The 22,858-nt window shown below is 35.6% G+C and overlaps 1 protein-coding gene across 2 annotated transcripts in view; it reads right to left on the minus strand.

The window, feature by feature from the left end:
• Nucleotides 1-22,858, minus strand: part of pde3b (phosphodiesterase 3B) — a 55,006-nt gene that overhangs the window by 13,603 nt on the left and 18,545 nt on the right. For both annotated transcript variants that reach the window (XM_051898765.1, XM_051898766.1), the window contains exons 2-3: nucleotides 2,409-2,459; nucleotides 789-1,037 (exon numbers count right to left, since the gene is read on the minus strand). In XM_051898765.1, coding sequence (XP_051754725.1) covers nucleotides 789-1,037; nucleotides 2,409-2,459 — 300 coding nt within the window. The remainder of the gene's footprint in view (nucleotides 1-788; nucleotides 1,038-2,408; nucleotides 2,460-22,858) is intronic.

Here is a 22,858-nt window from a genome sequence, read left to right on the forward strand (position 1 = left end):
TTCTGATATGCTGATTTGGTACTCAAGAAACATCTCTCGTTGTTATCAATGTTGGAAACAGTTCTACTGCTCAATATTTTTGTGGAACCCATGATACATTTTTTTCAGGATTCATTGAAGAATAGAAAGTTCAAAAGAACAGCATTTTCAATGAGCTTTCTGAATAAAAATATCAATTTCTTAAAAAAAAAAAAAAAAAAAAAAAAACATACCAACCCCAAACTGAACAGTACTGTATATGTACTATATCGGTTTTCAGCTGATTTGCACACTAATTTCACATATTTTTAGATTATTCTTACCTAGTCTTAGACTAAAAAGACTATTTTAAATACATTTACATTGTAACATTAAGTGCAAATCTCATAATGAACATCCATTTCTCATATTGTACATTATAATGTTGTGATGGCTTTAAAACAACTGATTTTACTTTTCAGTATTTAAATTATAATTTATTTTGACAAAACAGTACAGGATTTTAATATCGGTATAGACTTTTTGTTAGTTATTGGCCACAACATATATATAATTTACCAGTTCAGCTTACCAGCATTGGCCATAATACTAATGCATAGAAAAATACATTCAATTATAAAATTATTATAATTAGAGGCCAAGCACCGAAGGTGCACAGGCACCTATTGTTATTGTTTGTACCTACAATATAGTAGCAACATTCTCTTACTGTCTACTTTTCCAACAACTTACCTGAACTACTTCAAATTATGAGTGGCTTGGCAAACAACAGTTTCAAAGTCTCTTCTCCAACACTGCTGCTCACCTACCTTCAGTGGCTTTCTCTCTCCTCTCTCTGAGGGGTCTTCTATCTCAGCACAGGGGTAGAAGCCGGGGAAGGGTGTGAAGGGGTTGACCCGTGGCCGGCAGGACCCAGAAAAAGCTCCCATGAGGCTGCTGACGCTGCGCAGTGAGGAGAGGACGTGGGGTGAGAGAGACTGGTCCATCAGCAGGTCTGAGACCAGGTTCCTGGCCTCGTTTATCACAGACAGATCCACGCCATTTCCACTAACTGCACCCTAAGCACACACATAGCACATATTACAACATCCATAGAATGCAAAATGATGACAGTGCTGCATAAAGAAGCAGCAATTAATCCCACACTTATCTGTTTATGGGACTTATACTGCCTCCTTGTGGTCATTTAGAGGTACAGTGGGATTTCAAACATTGACACTTGCATTTGGCAAAGTTTTTTCCATAAAGCGACTTACATTAGATTCAGGCCGCACCTTTTATCAATTGATGCATTCCCTGGGAATTAAACCCATGGCACTGGCATTACTAGCACCATGCTTTACTGTTTAAACAACAGGAACGCCATCCCACTGCTCCAGACTTGCATGAGTAGTAACTGTAGCAAAGAATGACTCATTCCCAGAGCCATCCATTTGATATATCTAGCCAAGCAGCAGAGACAGTTTTTGATGATATCCACTCAGCGGAAAAAAGGAACCGTTCATAATGATATTACAGGAAGAACTCTGGATATATCTATAAACTCAGCTAGTTTTAATCCATCTTCAGCCTTGTGCGTACATGCTGAGCTCATTTTATTGATTGTATTTAATTCAGACATACATAATTTTTTTGAAGGGGTTCTGATGAAAGTAATAAAGTAAAGTGGCGGCACTGCTGCGACCTGCGTGTGTGTGCGTGCTCACACGTGTGTGGTAAAAGTGCACAGCGAGCACTTCCTCCAGGCTTTGACGTCATTTGGCAAGCTTTATGTGAGCCAGGATGAGGGTTATCCACTCGCAGGTCAGCCGCAGTAATGGGTGGCGGACAGATGGAGGGGCTACAGGCCTCAGCATGCTAACAGGCAACAAACTGTCCTCAGATGGACGATATAAGGGTCTTTCAGACAAAAAGAGTGAGAGGAGATGCTGGTCTGTATGTGACTGACGACACAAGATTACACTCTTATTCCTGACCGTACATCAGTGTTACTGTATGAGATACTATTATAGTTTTAATTAATATTTTGAATTAGATTTTGTTTATATTTTCTGTTTTCAATGTATTTTCAATTAAAGTTTTAGTAATTTTGTTGTGTGTTTTTGTTTTCGTTTTTTAAGTATGTCTATATAGTTTTTTTTCTTTTTTTTTTATTCCATAAAGTTAATCTGCATAAAAATGGGAAATGGCAACTTGCTGAAAAAATAAGCTTTTTTATATTTTATTTTTTAGGTGAATTTTTTTTTATGGTTTTAGTTTCAATTATAATAATTACCCTGCTGTACATAAGGTATTATAAAATAAAACTTTCATACAAATAATAATACATTTAATAATCCATTATACAAATAAAACAATCTAATACTGCATGTGTGTGTGCACATGCGTGCGTGCTGAAATACACAGATTAGTTGAAAAGTAGTACTGACCTGATATTGCGGCTTGTACCATTGTTTCAGGTCCCAGTCCCACAGGATCATCTAAAGGACAAAAAACAAAGGCTCTTTAAAGCACATTTCACTCACAACTGCCACCCTGCACAAAACCTATGGAAAGTTAAGACAAAGAAGCAGCAAAATGAGTTATTTTTATGTTGCTGAAGTGCCTATAAGCATTTAAAAATAAACACTTTTCTAAGTATTGGTTTGTACAACCGTTTTGATGTGGGAGTTAAAATTTTGTCACCACCTGTGCAATGTTTTTTGAGAGCTGTAAGCTGCTAAACGAAAATCTTTCTGGTGCTTGCAAAGAAAGAAAAAAAAGAAAAGAAAAAAAAACCGAAAACCACTCTAACCACAATGAGACGTCAACAATAGCGCTCACAGATCTTATCTAGCCAAACTACGTCATTTGACTGCATTTCCACGTTATCTGTCTCACAGGCTCAGAGGAAAGTCACCCAACAGAAGCCAAGTCCCACAACACTATCACTGAGATAGGTCACAGACTCTGTCTGTTTTCTGGTATTATGAAGTATAGCAAAGCAACTTTTACAGTTACACTGTTAAAAAAAGTCTAAATATAAAATAAATATGCTTGAATGGTCTGTAGACTAAAACTGATTCTTTGAAAATCAAACTAATCTATTACACACCAAAATAAGAGGCCCAAACTTCAAAGCAAAGTCACAATCATTTTCAGAAGCAACAAAACAATACAAAATGTACATATTTTAGGTAATACAACCAACAAGTTTTTGGTCACTTTATGTATAATACTTTTACAAGAATTAGAAAAATGTTGTTTAGGATTAAGGGTTTTATAACCCATTTATTTTTACATTTTCTGCACCAAGGGGTCTGGTTTATCTCTGTTTACAACAATAAAGAAAGATAAAATCCTTTCATTTAGGGATATGGACAACTTTTCAGGGTACAGTGGCAAAAATTATTTTAACAACCAAGCAAGCACAAATGAACAAGAGTTCAGCCACGTTATCAAAACAGCGGCATGTCACACAGTCTTAAAATAATCAGTCAAACAGAGTTCGAGAGAGTTCTTGGCCAACAACGGCTCATATGTGAGCGGTCGCCATGTTAAACTCATAAAGTCACTATAACTAAACTGCAGTGCAGCGTTTGACCACATGGGGGAGTACTGGTGATATGTGACAGAAGAGCCTGGTCTCTCTACACGGCTCAGAGCGGCAGACAAAGAAGAAGTCCCCTGCACCTGCGCTGGCCGTGTCATATGTCACTTCCAGCAGCTCTGATCTTTAAAACCAGCACCAGTCTAACACTCAAAGCTGTCCAAAAGACATGACCACAGACTCTCACTCATCTGACACACTCAAGGCGCTGAGAGCAACAGATGGAATTGATAGAAACACTCTCACCTGTGAGGCTGCAAAGCTTTAACGGTCAATAAATTGAAAAATATAAAAAATAACACAACAAGTGAATCCACATCAAGACTCATTTGAGTTTAAATGACTCAGTTCCATTCCAAGATTGGGATTTGCTTATGATGTCGACACAGCGGCCTCTTGCTCTCAAATCAGATGTTTTACTGATCAGACAGAGATGATCACTGTTAACACCATCAGATATTTAGTATGGCAAATAAGCACTGCCATGGCAACCTGACAGAGGCCAGCAAACAATAGTACAAACGTCATGGCAACCAGGATGGCAGGAGATAGATGGAGGAGAGATGTGTCAGAAAAAGCCAAGGTGTCTGACACTTTTTCTCTCAAACACAGGGTTTTCTTTTGTAGGTCAAAAATGACCACTTAACATCAGACTGGTCAGATATGTTTCCATCAAATCAACCATGTGGCATAGAGCTAGGTATCTACAAAAACATAGACTGGAACCCTCTGAATGCCCCACAATGTCACAGAGTTACTTACATCAAATCTCTCTACTTTTGTTCTTTATGGTTTGTTGAGCTTGTAAACTTCACAGACGGAACAGAGATTACCAGAACAATAAAGGTGGGGTTGGTTTCATAAAACCTGTTTCCTTGAATATGTTACAAAATTTGGATCCCGGTACTCCTGGCTGGTATTAAGATCTGTTTGGGAGACAGCACTGAATGCAGATGTAAATGGGGTCCAAAACATTTTGTGAGGCAATCACTCAAACCACATTCGTACATAGTTGAAAATGCATTCTATTTTTCTACTTTCTATTCAAAGACATCAGTATTATGGTTTCCACAAAATATTAAGCAGCATAAACGTTTTCAACATTCATAATAAATAATAATAATAATAAATGTTTCTTGAGCACCAAATCAGCATATTATATATTAGAATGATTTCTGAAGGATCATGTGACACTGAAGACTGGATGACTGCTGAACATTCAGCTTTACTATCACAGGAATAAATTACATTTTAAATATATTTAAATTAAAGAAAACAGTTGTTTTAAATTGTAATAATATTTCACAACATTTTTTTTTTACTGTATTTGTAATCAAATAATTGCAGCCGTGATGAACATAAGAGACTTCTTAAAAAACAAAATCTTACAGTCCCCAAACCTTTGAATAATAGGTTATGTCCCAGACAACAGTGAAAGACCTGTGTGCCTACACACCTGTCAAAGACAGCAAAACTATTTTTTTTTTTTTTTACTATACCAGGTGCATGCAGCTTTAAAAGCATGACTTCACAAGACTAAAGATACTCCTCTAAAAACATACAATTCCACTTAAAACATGTTTGTTTTTAGATTAAAATGCATGTACATTTGAGAGGAACACCATGCAGATTTTCCTTCTACACTCTGACGTAGTCAGTATGTAGTCATGAAATCCCCTTGAAATCTGATCACAAGTGGTCACAGGAGATACACTTGAAATGCATGTAACTACCAGGTGTAAACACCTGTAAAAAGTAAAAGAATATTGTCTTACCTTCACTACATGTGAGTGTACAATCTCAACCATTATTAAAAAAAAAAAAGTTTTCCAAAATATTTTGAAAGATAAAAAGTTTGTGTTACAAATACAATATGTGAATCTCATGAATATTGTTGAGTCTTATTAGGGTTACACCCTTTGCCAACTTTACCTAGTCTTAAAATAAATCAAAATGCAAATTATATGAAATGTTGTTCAAAAGAGTCGCTTATGCTCACAAAGTTTGCATTTATTAGATAAAATACAGTAAAACTAGTGATATTGTGAAATATATATATATAACATTTTATTTTAATATACATTTTAAAATGTTATTTATTCCTGTGTTGGAAAAGCTGATTTTACACCATCATTACTCCAGCTTTCAGCATCACATGATCCTTCAGAAATCATTCTAATATGCTGATTTGATGCTCAAGAAATATTTCTCATTGTTATCAATGTTGAAAACAGATGTGCTGTTTATTATTTTTGTGGAACCCGTGACACTTTTTTTTTTTTTTTTTTTTTTTCAGGATTCTTTGAAGAATAGAAAGTTAAAAAACAGCATATTTAAAATAGAATTGTTTTGTAACAAATGTAAAAAGTCTTTGCTGAATTTAAAGCAGCCTTGTAGAATAAAACTAATTCATTTATTAAAAAAAAAAAAAAATTCTTACTGACCCCAAACTTTTGAACAGTAGCATAATCTTTTTTTAAGGTGTTTAAAATGGCTTCCTGCACAGTTTTTCAGTCTGTTTATGAAACTTTTACAAGCAAAAATTAATTTTTAATTCAGAAGCTTAAAACATGCTCATCATATCAGAGGTCTAAAAGTCACTGTCAGCATTTGGAAAAAAAAAAAAAAAAATCACCACATCACTGACAGCAGGCCAAACAACCATACATGTACATGTGCATAAATACACTCACTTAATCAGACCCACAGGCAAAAATAGAGAGTCCTGTTTTTTTTTTAGGACAGATAACTTGCAGGTGCATTGTGGGAAATGTGTGTCATATAGTATTTGCATTACAACACACTGAAACTGTTCGCTCAAAGTAGACTTTAGTCTGCAGACATTCGCCTACATAAGGTCAAAGTGATCATACAACCCAAAGCTATCACAAATGGTGTAGGATCTGTGCTGACAATGAGACTAAATAAAAATGAGCCATCAACAAGACAGAAAAAACAAATAAACCATGATTCACTACTACATTGTCATTATGAGAGCATCAGAGTGATGAAGTGTGAGACAGAGAGTATAGAAGCATTGTATGTTTGTTTGAGAGAATTTCAGTTGAGTGGCTAAATAACTGCACACCATTCGAAAGCAAGAGGCCAACCAGGGCTGGCCAAACAAAAACAGCATCATAAAAGCCACAGAGCCAGTCAAGAGCTTCAACAACACACAACAGACCAGCCAGTGAACCAGAACAACAAACCAACCACTGATGAACACGTATCACCTTACATGCAGAGAGACGGGGTTAGAGAGAGACAGAGAGGGAAAACACCAGTCTGTACTTCAGGATTTCATAAAAATGAGAAACTTGTTTTAATCGACTAACATAAATAGCAAACAGTTTGGTAAAGTTTGTAATAAGCAAATACTGTATGACCTGAGATTAAGGACAATGAAGCTATGGCCTGATATACAACACATTAAATGACAAGCATGTAGTTACTGTAAGTTATTGATATCATGCTTGGCTGGTTTTTTGAAAGCTTTTTTCCATAACACAATACAATAAGCTTCTACATGTTAATATTATGTAATGCAATAGTGCAACATGACCTAACAATGAACTATATTTCTACAGCATGTATTCGTCTAAAAGGTTAATGTTTACACACAAACACATTGTTAATATTTTAAGTTGTATCAAAGTGTATTAGTTGATGTATTATGACCAAACATGTATTAACAACAAACAATAGTATTTACACATCAACCAAAATTAATAGTTAAAAAAAAATTAAATATTAATAAATGTTAATACTTTTATTCAACAAGGATGCATTAAACTGATGAAAAGTGACAGTAAAGACTAATGAAATAAATGTAGTTCTTTTAAACATTCTATTCATCAAACAATATTTCCACAAAAATATTAAGCAGCAAAACTGTGATTATCAAAACATTGATCATAATCAGAAATCAGTTTCTTAAGCACCAAATCAGCATGTTAGAATGATTTCTGAAGGATCATGAGATGCTGAAGACTCTTCAGCATCACAGGAATTAATTACATTTTAAAATATATTAAAATAAAAATTTGTTATTTTCAATTGTAATTATATTTCACAATATTACTGTTTGTACAGTATTTTTGATTAAATAAATGCAGCCTATCAAAATACAACAAAAATAGGTCACTTCTTGTGATCTTAAAACCAGGAGGTTCTAAATAAATCATTTATGCTATAAGGGTTCACAAAAACATCTGGAAACCCCTGCTTTAGTATGTAATTGAAAGCTTCAAAAAAGGAACAATAAAAATGCCAGGATTAATATATAAAACTTATGCCACCAAAAACACCACATACAAAATGTTAAGATCCTTATGTATACAGTGTTGAGGTAAATGGTTTTAACCCACAAAACGTGGTGATTTAGGATAGCCCAATCATAGATGGTAGCAAGATTGTGTGTGTAGCAGAGATGAATGTGTCCCAGTCTGTGTTCCTGTGGGTGTCAGGGAGCTGACGTCAGTGCAGGCTAACGCCCCTCACGGCTCAGCTCGTCTGCAGCAGCTGTGAGTGTGGGAAAGTCTTGGCTACTCTGCAGTCAACTCCAGCCAGTCTCACAAAGACAAGGTCAATGGCCCTTTCTCAAGTCTCATCTGACCCCTAGAGACGATCACATTTCACACTGAACATTATGACTTTTCGGCAGCATTGATCTGAATTGCACATTCATGTTCTCCGGGAAAACAATGTTCTCCATTAAAAAAAAAATAAAAAATTGCAGAAGTGAAAAAGCATTTCAAACCATGTTAATCAACTGAAACATTTTTTGTCCATATCAACGCTTTGGTCCTTGAACTTGGGTACAACCCATCCTTAATGGCTCACAGTCCTGGTCATTACAGAGTTATGCCGTCTTCTGGAAAGGAGTCAGTGACTTCATGCTGAGCAGTGATTATGTCTGGCTCTCAGTCGCTGGTGTCAGGACTCTGATGGACAGGAGAGAGACTGGGGAAGAGGGTTATGTTGTCAGGAGGAGCTGGCAGGCCCGTGGAACATTCCCTTTGCGGAGGGGAATGAAGAGATACCGCGCTGTCCTGTGCTTTTCACATAGGAACATCACTTCTCTCCAAACTACTGAGAGTAGTTACAGATACAGACCAAACCGGTTACAAGCTTCCAACATTCCACTTGACTGAAAAAGATATGATGGTGATTGCTTGATTACAGTCTTCCAGGAAATGATGCAAGTCATTATAAGACGCTCTAAAACAGAGACGCTGTAAATGGGTTGATGCATCAGCTGCAGTTTTATAAATTATTAAAAGTGGTTATGGTGTGATAATGGAGAGTCGTTCCAAAGGGAGGTTTTGAAAGCATTTCCCCACAATGTCGTCATGGGATGATGGCTTTTCTCTCCACAGTAAAGACAATGGTCTTCAAAATTGTCATGTTTTGCAAAAATTTTAAACATCACAAGAACTACTTTAATTAAGGTCTGGAATGCAGTTAAGCTCTAAGACAAGTTCCAGTTCATTGTGAGTGTTGTCTTAGTCTCAGTCTAAGCTTGCTAGCATCTGGTTTAGCCATCGCCATTTGTTTTGGAATTACTGTGGGGGGGCTGTGGAGGTGGGGTTATTCAGTGGTCAGCCAGGGTATCTGATTTGCTAGAATCCTGTCTAGGGATGTGCAAAACTATATATTTTCTAAAACAGGAAAACTTTAAGCATTAAGTTAGAAAGGGCTATTTTTCAAAAAGGAACATCTTGCCTTTTGATACAGCACCTTAAAAACACAATACTAAATGGTGAGAACAACAAAATATTCCCCCAAAAAATTAAAAATTAAAAAAATGGGTCGGGTAAAAGGGGTCGGTAAGTTTTTTAAATGTTTTTAAGTCTCTTATGCTTATAAAAGCTAAATTTATTGAATTAATTTTTTTTTTTTTTTTTTTTTTTTTTTTTTTACATTTAAACAGTAATATTGTGAAATATTATTACAATTGAAAATAACTTATCTTTTTTTTAAAAAAATATATTTTAAAATGTAATTTATTCCTATGATAGCAAAGCTGAATTTTCAGCATCATTACTCCAGTCTTCAGTGTCACATGACCCTTCAGTAATCATTCTAATATGCTGATTTGGAGCTTAAGAAACATTTTTTTTATTATTATCAATGTTGGAAACAGTTGTGCTGCTTAATATTTTGTGGAAACTGTGATATTTTTTATTAATATATAGTTTAAAATAACAGCATTTGGTTACACTTTATTTTACAGTGCAGTAGTTACATTGTAATTACTTAAGTACGGAGTACTATTAATTAACTACATGTACTTACTATAGAGTTACAGTTAGGGTTAGGTTTAAGGTTAGTTACTTGTAATTATGCATAATTTACTGTTATTACCATAGTAAGTACATGTAGTAACGTGTAACTACGGCACTGTAAAATAAAGTGTTACCAAGCATTTATTATAATGGTGTATAAATATATGTATATAAAAGAGGTTGTAACAACGTAAAAGTCTTTACTGTCACTTTTGATCAATTTAATGTGTCCTTGCTGAGTAAAAGTATTATACACATACACGTTTTCATATGTATCAGCAGAGCTGTGGCGAGATCATACAAGCAAAGCTCCTGAAAAGCAAAATGGAAAAAGTAACATAACAGCCAAAAGCTAATAGCAGGCCAGCAGCCGCAGAAGTTGCTGTCGTGCCTCCTTTGCCAACCAACCAGGTTCCAGTCACACCAGAGCGGGCGCTGTGAACAGGTGGGGATGCTTTATGGGGTCATCGGGGCAGCCCTAGGGCTTGGCTGCCCTCTCTTTCGCCCTGCCTCTGCACACAGCTGGCTGACTGCACTGCACTACGTTGCCCCTCTGCTGTCTTGGCACAGCTAAGAGCAAAGAGCTCCAGAGTGACTGCTCTTTTTGTCAGGGCTGGAATGAAAATCCTGCTGTCTGAAGCTTGACTCAAAAAGCAGGGAATACAGTATCTGAGTGTGCAAAGGATCTCTGGAACACAAGTGAAGGCACACAAGGGAAAGAAAGCAATAGTTCATAACTGTTTGCATGCATCGATGTGATCAAATATTCGAATAAATTAAGTACATATAAGCAAATGCAAATGGACCGGCTGCTGTGCTTCTTTGATTTACAGCTCACATCTCTGGGGTCACCTGCCTCCAACACAAACAGATGCTGCTGATGCAAGTCTGCAGAGCCCCAGCCAGTTCGGTTTACCATGCTCCTCCGTGTCACAACACCTACACCCCAAGATCACTACCATGAAACAAAAAGGGAGACTCCAGGCCTGAACCCTGGAGGAGGAAACAAGTGTTTTCCAAAGGTTGGCCTTGACACGTGTAATCAAGCTCACGTAAGTGTGTCACCTGGAGAATGAAATCTGAGCCGGTTGGACAGTAAACCTGTGCAGAAAGTTGTGTGCCATTTGGAAGATCAGGCTCTGAACCTGCTGATCTCTCAAGGTGTCATCAGTTTTGGGACTTCTTGGGGCAGTTGTGGCCTAATGGTTAGAAAGTCTGACTCGTAACCCGAAGGTTGTGGGTTCGAGACTTAGTACCGGCAGGAAATGTAGGGGGGAGTGAATGAACAGCACTCTCAAGGCAAGGCAAGGCAAGGCAAAAAAAACTCTGCTCCGGGTGTGTGTGTGCGTGCGTGTGTGCACGTGTGTGTGTGTGTTCAATACTTGTTAATAAGCTTAATAATTAGCCTGATTAATCAGAATCAGAATCAGAATCAGTTTTATTGCCATTTTGCCAAGTATACTTACACATAGGCCTACATGGAATTTGTCTTGGTGACAAAAGCATCCAGAATGACAGAATGACAGCGAAAAGACAGATAATAAGTAAAATAAGTGAATAAAAATAAATATACTTAATAACTACACAATATACAAAAATAGACAATAGACAATATATGTATGTACCAGGTATGTTACATACAATGCAAGTGAACGTGAATAAGAGGTTTGGTATGCAGACAAAACCGACAAATTAAAGTACGTTGAGAAATATAGTTTATCCCAAAGCATAAATTCTTTTTGAAAGAGTCAGATCTTCAGTTGTATCATAAGATTTGGTTTGAGTATATAACTTAACACATTATTACATTTAATAGTGTGAAAGCAGTGTTTCTGACTTTTCTTTCAAACATGAAGATCTGTGAAAAATGCACCATGAAGACTAAAAACAAAGAAAAAAGTAAAATATGGCAGCTAAAATCTTGAGAGCTGCAAAGCTACGAACACACGCGAGACTAATCTCTGTTAAAGTGTCTGTCTCTTCACTCATTCTTCAGGTTTTGGCTCTTGGCCGCATGCCAGACCGAGAGGAGCTTGCATAATAACTAACACGTTTTTGCAGGAACAACAAAAATGCCACAAGCTGAGGAAGGTCAACAATATTACGTCAATGATGAACTTTTTCCCACAATGGTATGCTTCAGGGCTAAATGGCCCATCGTTATTTGGCTTTGTTCAACTTTATACTCATCAAAAAAAAGAAGTCGACATTATACAAGTCAAAAAGAAACAAAGAACCACATACAAATGTGTTTAGAAAGTACCAGAGCAGCCATGAGGACATGGACTCAAAACAAACCACACAGACAGGTTATGATCTATGTATACAATTATCTGACACAAATGCAGAATTATCTCTGTATGTTTGAAATCACTACCATGATATGTACACTGTTCAGTTCAAAAGTTAGGGGTCGGTACTTTTTAAAGTTTTTGAAAGAAGTCTCTTATGCTCACAAAGGCTGCATTTATTTGATCAAAAATACAGTAAAACCAGTAGTAATATTAAAATGTAATTCATGTGATGGCAAAGCTGAATTTTCAGCAGCCATTACTCCAGTCTTCAGAAATCATTCTAATATGCTGATTTGGTGGTCAAGAAACATTTCTTTATACTCCTTAATATTTTTGTGGAAACTGTGATATATTTTTTTCAGGATTCTTTGATGAAGAGATATAAGAGTTCAAAATAACAGCATTTATTTAAAAAAAATACTTTATCTTTACTGTCACTTTGATTAAATTAATGTGTCCTTGCTGGAGCATTAATTTCTTTAAAAAACAAACAAAAAAAAAGAACTTACCAACCCCAACCTTTTGAAGTGTAGTGTACACAGTATTTACAGTTTGTGCTTAAAATGTATTACAAGATAGATAAGTAAAATAAACAAATGCATTCAGAATTCATATAAAACATTCATATAAAACACACTGGCTAGAAAAATATAGAGATTTGTTTATCATTTTCAGCCAGTTATAACAGGCTCAAAGACAATCACAAGTCATAACATTACCTTGGTGATATTTAAATCAGCGGAATTTATTCAAAACGCTATTTAAAAAAAGGTAACACTTTACAATAAGGTCTCATTTGTTAACATCAATGTATTAAATAACAATGAGCAATACATTCGTTACAGTATTTATTTATCTTTGTTAATGTTAGTTAATAAAAATTCAGCTGTTCGTTGTATGTTCATGTTAGTTCACAGTGCTTTTAATACTGTATTAGTACGTTGAAATTAACATTAACTAAGATTAATAAATGCTGTATAAGTATAGTTAATTCTTTGCTCATGTTAACTAAACAACAACATGACAACCCAATTCCATCAACTGGTCTTTAAGCCACTGGCCCCGGGCCATCAGGCCATTCTTATTGATCCCTGAATAAACAAATAACCTTCACAAAAAGTTGAAGCAGGGTTTGTTAAAGTCAGTTTTGAAAGCTTATCCAATCTAGTCTTGTTCCAGAGCGAGCACATAGAGTTCTAGCAGGAGCGTGTGACATATTGACTGACTCTCTCAAACTCCAGCTGATAGAACAGTGTGAAAACTCGAGAGCATGAAAGGTAAAGGAGTCTCATTCGACCAATTCAAACTCCTCCCCTGGCTTTCTATTTATTATTGTCTTCTGAAGCCTTTCATTTCAAAACAGAGGTTAAAATATAGGATCGAGAGGTGTACAATACTTCCAAGCCACATGAAAAAACATTAGCATTTTAAGTTTATCATAAAATCTCTTATTTTCAGTTTATTGCACCCAATATATTTAGCAGCTTAGGGCTAGCATGTTGCGTCCGTATGGCAACATTAATGCAAGCCATCAGCGTACTTTTGAGATTAGATTCTGCGAGGGTAGTTTGATCCAAAGTTAAAGCACAGCACTCAATAAATCACACACCCATTAATAGTTTCAGGCAGGTGGCATTTCATGTGGGTTCAGCTTCATCTGCCCTAGACCTCAGCTGTTCAACCCAGCGCAAATAGGTCTAAATGACTGTTGAACACACTGGTTATGTGCCCTACCATCATGAACACCCTCAACACTCCCTCTCAATGATAAGCCTCTTGAGCCCAGCCTTCATTTGTCAGTCCACCAGTTTACCGTTTATCTACTTCCAGCAGACGGTATCAAAAAACAAACTGTTATGTGGTGATGAATAAAGTTTTGTAATATTCTGTAACAATTTCATTTTCAATATCCTTGTTATATGTAACATGTACTTACTATTGAAATAACAGTAAATTATGAATAATTTACATGTAACATGTAAACCAAGCCTAATCCTTACCCTATAGTATATGTATGCAAAGTATATGTTGTTAATTAATATTACTCAGTACTTGTATATATAATTACACTGTAACAAGGACACCTTGAAATAAAAGTATAACCTCATATTCTTTTACACATTATTTCTGGCATCTTGACTAAACTTTGTTAGTCTGATGTTGCCTGGATGTTAATCGACACTACTGCTTGAATTATCTCTGTATTTTTTTCTTAAATAAATAAATGATAAAGATAGTACTGAAATGTTTTACATTTTTTATGGGGTCTTGACTAAACATTGTTATCCTAATGTCACCTAAATGTTAATGAACATTTTTAGCAAATTTTCATGTGAAATAAAATAAAATAAAATAAAATAAAATAAAATAAAATAAAATAAAATAAAATAAAATAAAGGGCAAAATGAATAAATTAAAGGGCAAAATGAATAAATTAATGGATAAATAAAAAACAAATAAATAAAATTTAAATATATAAATAATAGGCCCAGCGATACGGATTAAAAACCGTATCAAAAAATTGTTTTGTGGTAATGCACAAAGTATTTAAATATTCTTTAATACATTTTCTGGTGTTTTGACTAAACTTTAGTCTGACATTGCCTGGATGTGAATCTACACTACTGCTGAATTGTCTTGAATTCAATACTATGATAAAAGCTATTATTAGCTATTAGTAATTTGACAGACAGCAATCAATAAAAAAAATTTTTTTTTTAAAAAGTACGTACGTAAATATGTGCAAAATACTGAAAATATTCTTTAACACTGCCATCTTGAACAAACTTTATTAGTCTGATAGTCACCTAGATGCTGTTGAAAGGTTTCAGCGTATTTTCATGTGAAGCCAATTTGCAGTACTGAGAACAATAAAACTGTGTTCAGAAATGTTACAAAGCATAATCTAAGATTGACTCTAAAGTAGCCTTTGACTTCCCTGTTGTCACAAACAAGAGCTAGTCATATATTTTATGCAAGTGACTTTGAAAGGAGGGAGCAATAAATAGTGTTTCCTGACAGACAGACATTTATGCAGTAATTGCCTTGTAAATGAAGGCTGAACGAACACAGGCCACTGTTCCTTATAGCTTGATGGAACAGAAGACACACGTGCGCACACAACGGTGTGTCTACGACAGCCTCGCGCATAATTGATCCCTCAGAGTTTCTCCAGAACTCCAGTGTTAACATTACACCCCATAATGTCTCCAAAACATCAACATACTGGATATAACACGTCAGGCCCTGGAATTTTTCGCTCCGTGGAGCACGGCTCATGCCAAACTGATTTGTGTCAAGTAAGGCCAAACACACAAACAACGCTGGCAGAGAGGCGTCCTCTCATGCGGAGGGGAAAGAGAGTCAGAGCACAACAGGAAGACTCTACCTGATATGGCCATGGCTGCCAGATAGGCCCAGGCTGGAGGCCTTGTAAGGGAACATCTGGCTTTATCTTGGAATCAGTGCGGACAGACCTCTCACATAAACACAGGCGCTCTGGAGCGCTGCAGATCTCTAGTCACTAACAAGCCTGTGAACGGCGCCGAACTTCCATCTATTAGGGAACCCAGAGAAATCGCCTGTTGACAAGTGAATCATTTACAAACAAGTGGACGCTCGAGGCCACAGGCTTCTTAACTGCTTATCAAAGCGATCGTATAACCATGAGTTCTTCCTGCTTAACTCTTTCATATATATCAATCATATCTACTGAATGAACTGTAAATCAGGGGTCTCAAACTCATGACCTGGTAGACCACTAGTGGTGCAGGTGGTGCATTCCACTAATACTGAACAGTTCAAACAAATTAAGTGTTAACAAATGACAACCATGTATTGTTTATATGGTATGTGAAAATACAAACAAACCAGTAAATAAATAAATAATATATAATATAATATAATATAATTATAGTAATAATTGGCATTTACAAATATAATATATTTTATAAATAAATACAAAGTATCTTACATATTAGCTGGCTTTAATATCTAACTGTCAGAAGAAATATATCAAAAAAACATGGCAATCAATTAACATACATGGTATGTGTAAGTAATATTATTTCAGTTGGGAAGCAAAATAAAGTAGTTGGACTAGCTATGCAGTATATCAAATATAGAAATAGGCCTTCCAGTGTAGACGGCACTGTTGATTATGTTGGGAGAGATCTAGTGTTGTCACATCGTGACAGACGGGCGTTGTCAAACTTTTTTGATGTATGGGAGCACGCAGGTATGTTTGTTTTCCTAGGGTACAGTTTATATTTGTATTTAAGGCATGTAATAAGCCATGTAGAAAAATATATAGCTTACTGTAGTTCAGGCTACTGTTTAACCAACCTTTAGGAGAACTGAGGTATATATTCTTTGAAAACAGTGTGTATCCCAGTTAGATTTGCATATGTAAATTATATGATTTTTTATTTCATTTTTTATAAACTGAAATTATTTTCTATGGGAAACAACAGCATCCAGAAACATTACTTTAAGATAATAAACCCAAGTCACTGTTCACCACACACAGCTATGTGAAGGCAAGATACAAAAACACTTGTTTTTTCTGGCACTGGTCAATTTTGAGATTTTGAACTATTTGGCTTTTCATAACATGTTTCAGACTAGTGGAAAGAAAACATCCAAAATACTCTTTTAAGTGTATATTTTATTGCATTTAATATATTTGTGTTTATGGATCTGAATTACAAAATGAGTAATTTTCCCATGCATTGAGCCAGAAAACTTCAGTAGCACTTACGTAAACCAAACTTTATAGTTTTGTATCATTTCATACAACATTTTATTCCTAAACAACATATTAAAAATGTATTCTTTTTCCTGGCTGTATTTTCTGATTTATTGATGAAAAGAGGTCCAAAATCCCCTCTGAAAAAACTTTTGACTCTAATATGTCAACATAATGAATCAGGCTTTATCCAAATGTTCAGATTTCTGTTTTGGAAATGTATACAAATTAGTGCATATTTAATTAGATAATGCCTCATTTGCATATCTTAAAATAACATAACATGGTTTTGGTTAGCTATGAGACTGGGAGGCTAGGAGACCAGCTTAAACCAGCTGAACACCAGCTAAGTCGGGCTGGGAGACCAGCTAAAACCAGCTACTTCCAGCTTAAACCAGCTAAGACCAGCCAACCAGCTTAGGCTGGTTTTAGCTGGATTTTTCAGCAGGGTAATCAATCAACTGGGAAAGTATGTGGATATCTATTTGAGATAAGAGATTTAGACAGCTTTCTGATGATGTGTGGCAGTGGTGTTAAGCTTGTTATAAAGGGAAAAAAAAGCAGCGGGCAGCAAGGAAAAGCTCTGTGAGCCGAGAGGGGATCAGGGCAGGAAAGGTCAGTGTACGGCCGTAGTATGTGATGCCTGCCGTTGTTTCACTGTGGGATCTCACATGTGCAAACACGACTTTACCCTCACATGTTCTCTGTCTTACACACAGTCTAACTAAGAAAGTACAAGACAAGACTATAAGCCGAACTAACACGCTACCCTTCCTCAAACTCACTGGCATAGCCGTTTTATCATGATCTCACACCTGACAAGCTGTGTACTCTGTCTGCTGTCAATCAACGCAATCCAAAGTATACTGGCCAAAACACTTTAGAATAATAAAATATCAGACAGATTTTTTTCAAGGCATGCTTTGCGAAATGCCTGAAAAATGCCCTCTTGTCGCCAAATGTGAGTGTAATGATTTGTTTTATGAGAAACATAAAATGGTCCTTTGCGATAGGAGTGTTGTTCTGGATCAAGAGTCCAAATCATGACAGGAGAGTGTGAAAGAGAGAGTGTGCGTATGTGTAGGAACACTGCGTATGTCTGTGCGTATGCAGGAAAACAAGGCCTGGAGAAATCAGAAATCCAGCCATTATACCAAAGACCACCTCGTTCACCCTCTGATGTCCAACATCAGTTGATCAGCTTTACCCAAAGCTCAAAAGACACAGAGCTTATTGAAAGATGTCAAAAGGTTTATAATGGTATTATTTTTTTTTACAAAAAAGTAATAAAAAAGTAAATCAAAGTCAGAATGGTGTAACCAACATGCAGAAAGCCATTTCTATTATCGTGACAAAAGTACACAAAAGTTTGGGGTGAGTAAGCCTTTATTACTTATGTAACATAAACAAATACATTTATGTTACAAAAGATATTTCAAATAATGCTGTTCTATTTCAATTTCTATTCATCAAAGAACCCTGAAAATAGACAAAAAAAATAGAGATGCACCGATACTAAATTTCTCTGCCGATACCGATAGCCGATTATTCAGAATGATATCGGCCGATACCGATAGTTTGGTTTTTCTTAAGGAAAAAAAAAATCTCTCCCAAATAATGTTGCAAACTATACAAGGAACCCTTTCATTTGGTACACTACAATATTAGAGGTTACAATTAACAGCAGAGGTATTATATTCAGCTGCTGTTTATTTTCAGATATAATAATTACACTCAAATAAAAACTGAAATGTTTGTATAAAACTTAGTATTACATAAGGTAGTTTTCATAAGCACTTGTCTTCATGGCAAATTTGCACAAACATATAAAAAAACACTAGAGAGGAGCTTATTTACTGTTAATTATATGTAGATAGCTAAGGAACTGTGAACATTGGAAAACATTCCTGAGGTAAAAGTGACATTGTTCACAAGCTGTTTTATTGACGTCTTTCCGCAGTTGAAACACAAATAAAGTGATTACATGAGACATGATACATTCTGGTAAGTTGTACAATATATTTCAACATACCTTTGATGTTCATTCATGTTTTTCGAGATATAACTTTTATTGAAGAGGAAGAAAAGCTGCCGCCTGAACTGAGGCATTACAGTGATCTGACACGTCACATTTAAGAACGCCAAAACGCAATTTATTGTTTGAATTTCATGATAAAATGGACAGAATTTGAAAACTGAAACTTTAATTCTTATCAGAAGTAATAAAGCACAAATCTTTTTGCGATTATTGGATGGGAGGCCCTACAAATAATATTTGTAGGAAAGAAAAGCAGACTTGGCAACCCTGGCTTGAACTACGGGTGATTCATAGGTTCAAAAAGAGCCTGCTTTAATGTCACTATTTTTAAATTGTTAATGCGTTAAAATTCAACACGAGTTATTTTCTTCACACACAGTATGAATGAGTTGCAGTCTGAACACATCTTTCCGCACCCTTTTGATTGACAGGATATAATCGGCCCTGATCATCGGCAGTTTTTAAACAATCGGCCGATGGCCGACAGTGATAATAATAGCTTTTATCAGCCAATACCGATTGTTGGCCGATACATTGGTACATCTCTAGAAAAAAGTTTTTGTAATAATATTTCAAAATATGTTTTTACTGTATTTTTTGATCAAATAAATGCAGCCTTTGTAACATAATATACTTTCCAAAACATTAAAATGATCTAAATAACAGTAGTGTGTACTGGATATATTTGAGCTGCATGATTAATTTGAGAATCACATTTTTTTGTTGTTGTTTAAAATAGAGATCATGATTCCCCCATAATTCTGAATAGACAACTAAACAAAATAACATGTAATTTACTAGAGGTTCTGTTCTGCCAACATGTTAATTGCTGCAGTCTATTTAAAAAAAGATTTACTTAATTGTAATTAATTTCTTTTAAATCGGTTTGAGTGAATGATTCAATGACTCACTCAAAAAGACTTCACTATTTTCACTACTAGATGAATCACTACTTCTGAATTAATCTTTTGAATGAATGATTCAATGACAAATAAATTTTTTTAACAGTCATTTGTCGCCAACTACTCGTGTAACAATGTATTGATACAATCTTTATCAAGCGTCAAGTTATTTCAAAAGGTAATTTGCTCTATTTTGATCACTACTGTAGACATCAGTGTTTATATCTGAACTATAAACTTTTATACCAGTACTTCTGTGATCATTTAAATTATTGTAACACAGAAATAGTGATACTGTGGTTGAAGGTTAAAAGGTCAAAGGTTTGATAGACATAGCCGAATCGCTTAGGAATATGGGTGTCGCATGGGTGTTTGAATCGAGGCTGCGATCTTTTAACAGTTAATCGTGTAGCTCTACTGCCCCTTCAGCTTGGGTTGCTCCTTCACTCCTCAATGATTCAGAAATTCAACCAACTTAACACTTCAAAATAAAGCACTGCCAGTTTCCTCCTGGATCATAAATGGCTCATGTATTGAGAAAAAAAAAAAAAAAAAAGTGATATAAATACAGTTCTATTTATGCACATTTTTTAGCCTGAAAAATTAAGCTTTTTAATTTTAAGCTTATTATTTTTTTTCTAAATCATTAAATTAAAAGCAGTTATCATTACCAAAGAGCAAAGCAAACTCAAAGATCACAAATTCCCAAACACTCCAGAGTCTAGAGGTGTGTGTCTGTCTCATGTCATCTAGTGTGTGCATTATTTTTCATGTCACTGTGGTGACTCAGTGTTCAAATATCAGATATAAACCCTATGAACCCACACAGAGAAAGCAGAGAATGCACTGTCTCATTCAGAAAAAGCACAAAGCCTACAGGACTGACACTAGTTTGTTAGTTTATACATATATAAAGCTATGAACAACAGGTGGGGGAAAGCCTTCAAAATGTTATAAACGTTTTAAAAGGAAAAAAAAAAAAGAAAAAATGAGAGGAAATAAAGTGCATCAGGTATCTTCATGAATTAGTTTCCCAATGCTGCAATGGCCATTAAATAGTTAGTTTACCCAAGCTGACTTTCTGATGTAGAACACGGAAGTGCTGCACTGTGTTTGTTTACAACGTGAACAGAGTAGGAGACTGACACAGAAGAGAAGAAATTGTTGAATAAAGTCACTATTTTTGTTTTTTGCGCACAAAAAGTATTCTCATCGCTTCATAACGTTAAGGTTGAACCACAGTAGTCACATGGACTATTTTAACAATGTTTTTACTACCTTTCTGGGCCTTGAAAGTAGTAATAACGTTGCAGTCTATCAGAGGCCAGAAAGCTAACTGATTTCATCAAAAATATCTTAATTTGTGTTCCAAAGATGAATGAAGGTCTCACTGGTTTGGAACTACATGAGGGTGAATAATTAATGATAGAAATTCAATTTTTGGGTGAACTAACCCTTCAAGCAAGGTGGATGAGTTGATAAAGGGAAAAATACTTAGTTTGGCCAAAGTCGCATCTTTGGAATGTGGTTGCCAGAGGACATTTCTTAAGAAAGATCTCCTCAGGATTACTAATTGACTAGGCTGACTTTCCAGGCAAGATTAGCAGTGTTTTAGCTTCTTAATGTTTCCAGAAAGTAATCAAAAGCAAATAACTGACAGAGAGAAAAAAAAATGGATTCTGATTGAAAGTAATTAGTTAATACTTGAGGAAAACAAAAAGAAAAACAAAAAAAAAAACAGGATAAAATCGATACCTTTAAACTATTAACTATTATAACTACACTGTAAACCCCAACCTGGTATGATAACTCATTTCATTTGGGGCAGACCTAATGATTAGAGAGCTGGACTTGTAACCTGAGGGTCACAGGTTCGAGCCTCAGTACCAGCAGGAAATGTAGGTGGGGGAGTGAATGAACAGCGCTCTCTTCCACTATCATTACCCACAACTGAGGTGCCCTTGAGCAAGGCACCTAAACCCCAATCGCTCCCCAATCGCTTGCTGCGGCGTGTGTGTTCAATACTCACTGCTGTGTGTGTGCACTTGGATGGGTGTAATGCAGAGCACAAATTCTGAGAATGGGACCCCATACTTGGCTACATGTCATGTCACTTTCATTTGAGGAAACCGATTGCCTCAGTTAATTTTAGTACTTTGACTACTTTGACTATTTTATGTTGTTGAAACTTAACTGTATTGTTTAAAATCATTCAATTTAAAAACATGAACTCTCCTCTCATATAGATACCTGCTAGTTAGCTAGCTACTTAGCAGGCTATAGCACATTCTGTGACAAGAAGCTATCACTGCATCAGTTAAATTGACTGGTTAAATTTGACTGTTATATTTTACAGTGTATTTCTAATTGTTAAGACTTAAAAGAAAAAAATATTTCATTACTGCTATATACTGTAAATATTGCACGGGCTGTTTTTGCTCACATAAAACATGGAATTTTTTTATGTGCCAAATCCCCGATGGAACTGAGTATTCCCTAAGCAAACATTTGTTGATCCGGTCTCATTATTAAAGGACAGTAAAAAATCTTTTTTATTTGCCCATAGAAAAACAAATTAACCATTATCATGCCTCACTGTATCTACTTCGACATGTGGTGTCAATTTGCACTAACCAAACAGCATCTCGAAAAGAGCAAGGCATGTTAGGAATGCAAAAAGAATACTTTCCACTTGATCCCAATAGACTTTAAAACTGTTATCATGGTACAGACACTCCAATCACTTTTTAGGAAAAGAAAAACTGTGCAAACACAGCGCACAGCCAACTAATGAGTTATAGGCAGTGAGAACATCCCCAGAAATAATAAATGAGACTGGAGCGGCTCCTGCTGAAATGGTGTCTAAATCATGTTCCTCAGTCCTCGTCCTAAAGTCTGAGCGAGCATCAATAAAAAATCTGCCACATTCAGGTCTCTAACATTCCCAAACAACCACTGAAAGATCTTTTGATCCTTCTATCCTATTCTAGACCAGGTTAGCATGTAATCTCATCACAATCAT

This window comes from Ctenopharyngodon idella, chromosome 7 (assembly GCF_019924925.1).
Source record: "Ctenopharyngodon idella isolate HZGC_01 chromosome 7, HZGC01, whole genome shotgun sequence".
Classification (NCBI taxonomy): Eukaryota; Metazoa; Chordata; class Actinopteri; order Cypriniformes; family Xenocyprididae; genus Ctenopharyngodon; species Ctenopharyngodon idella.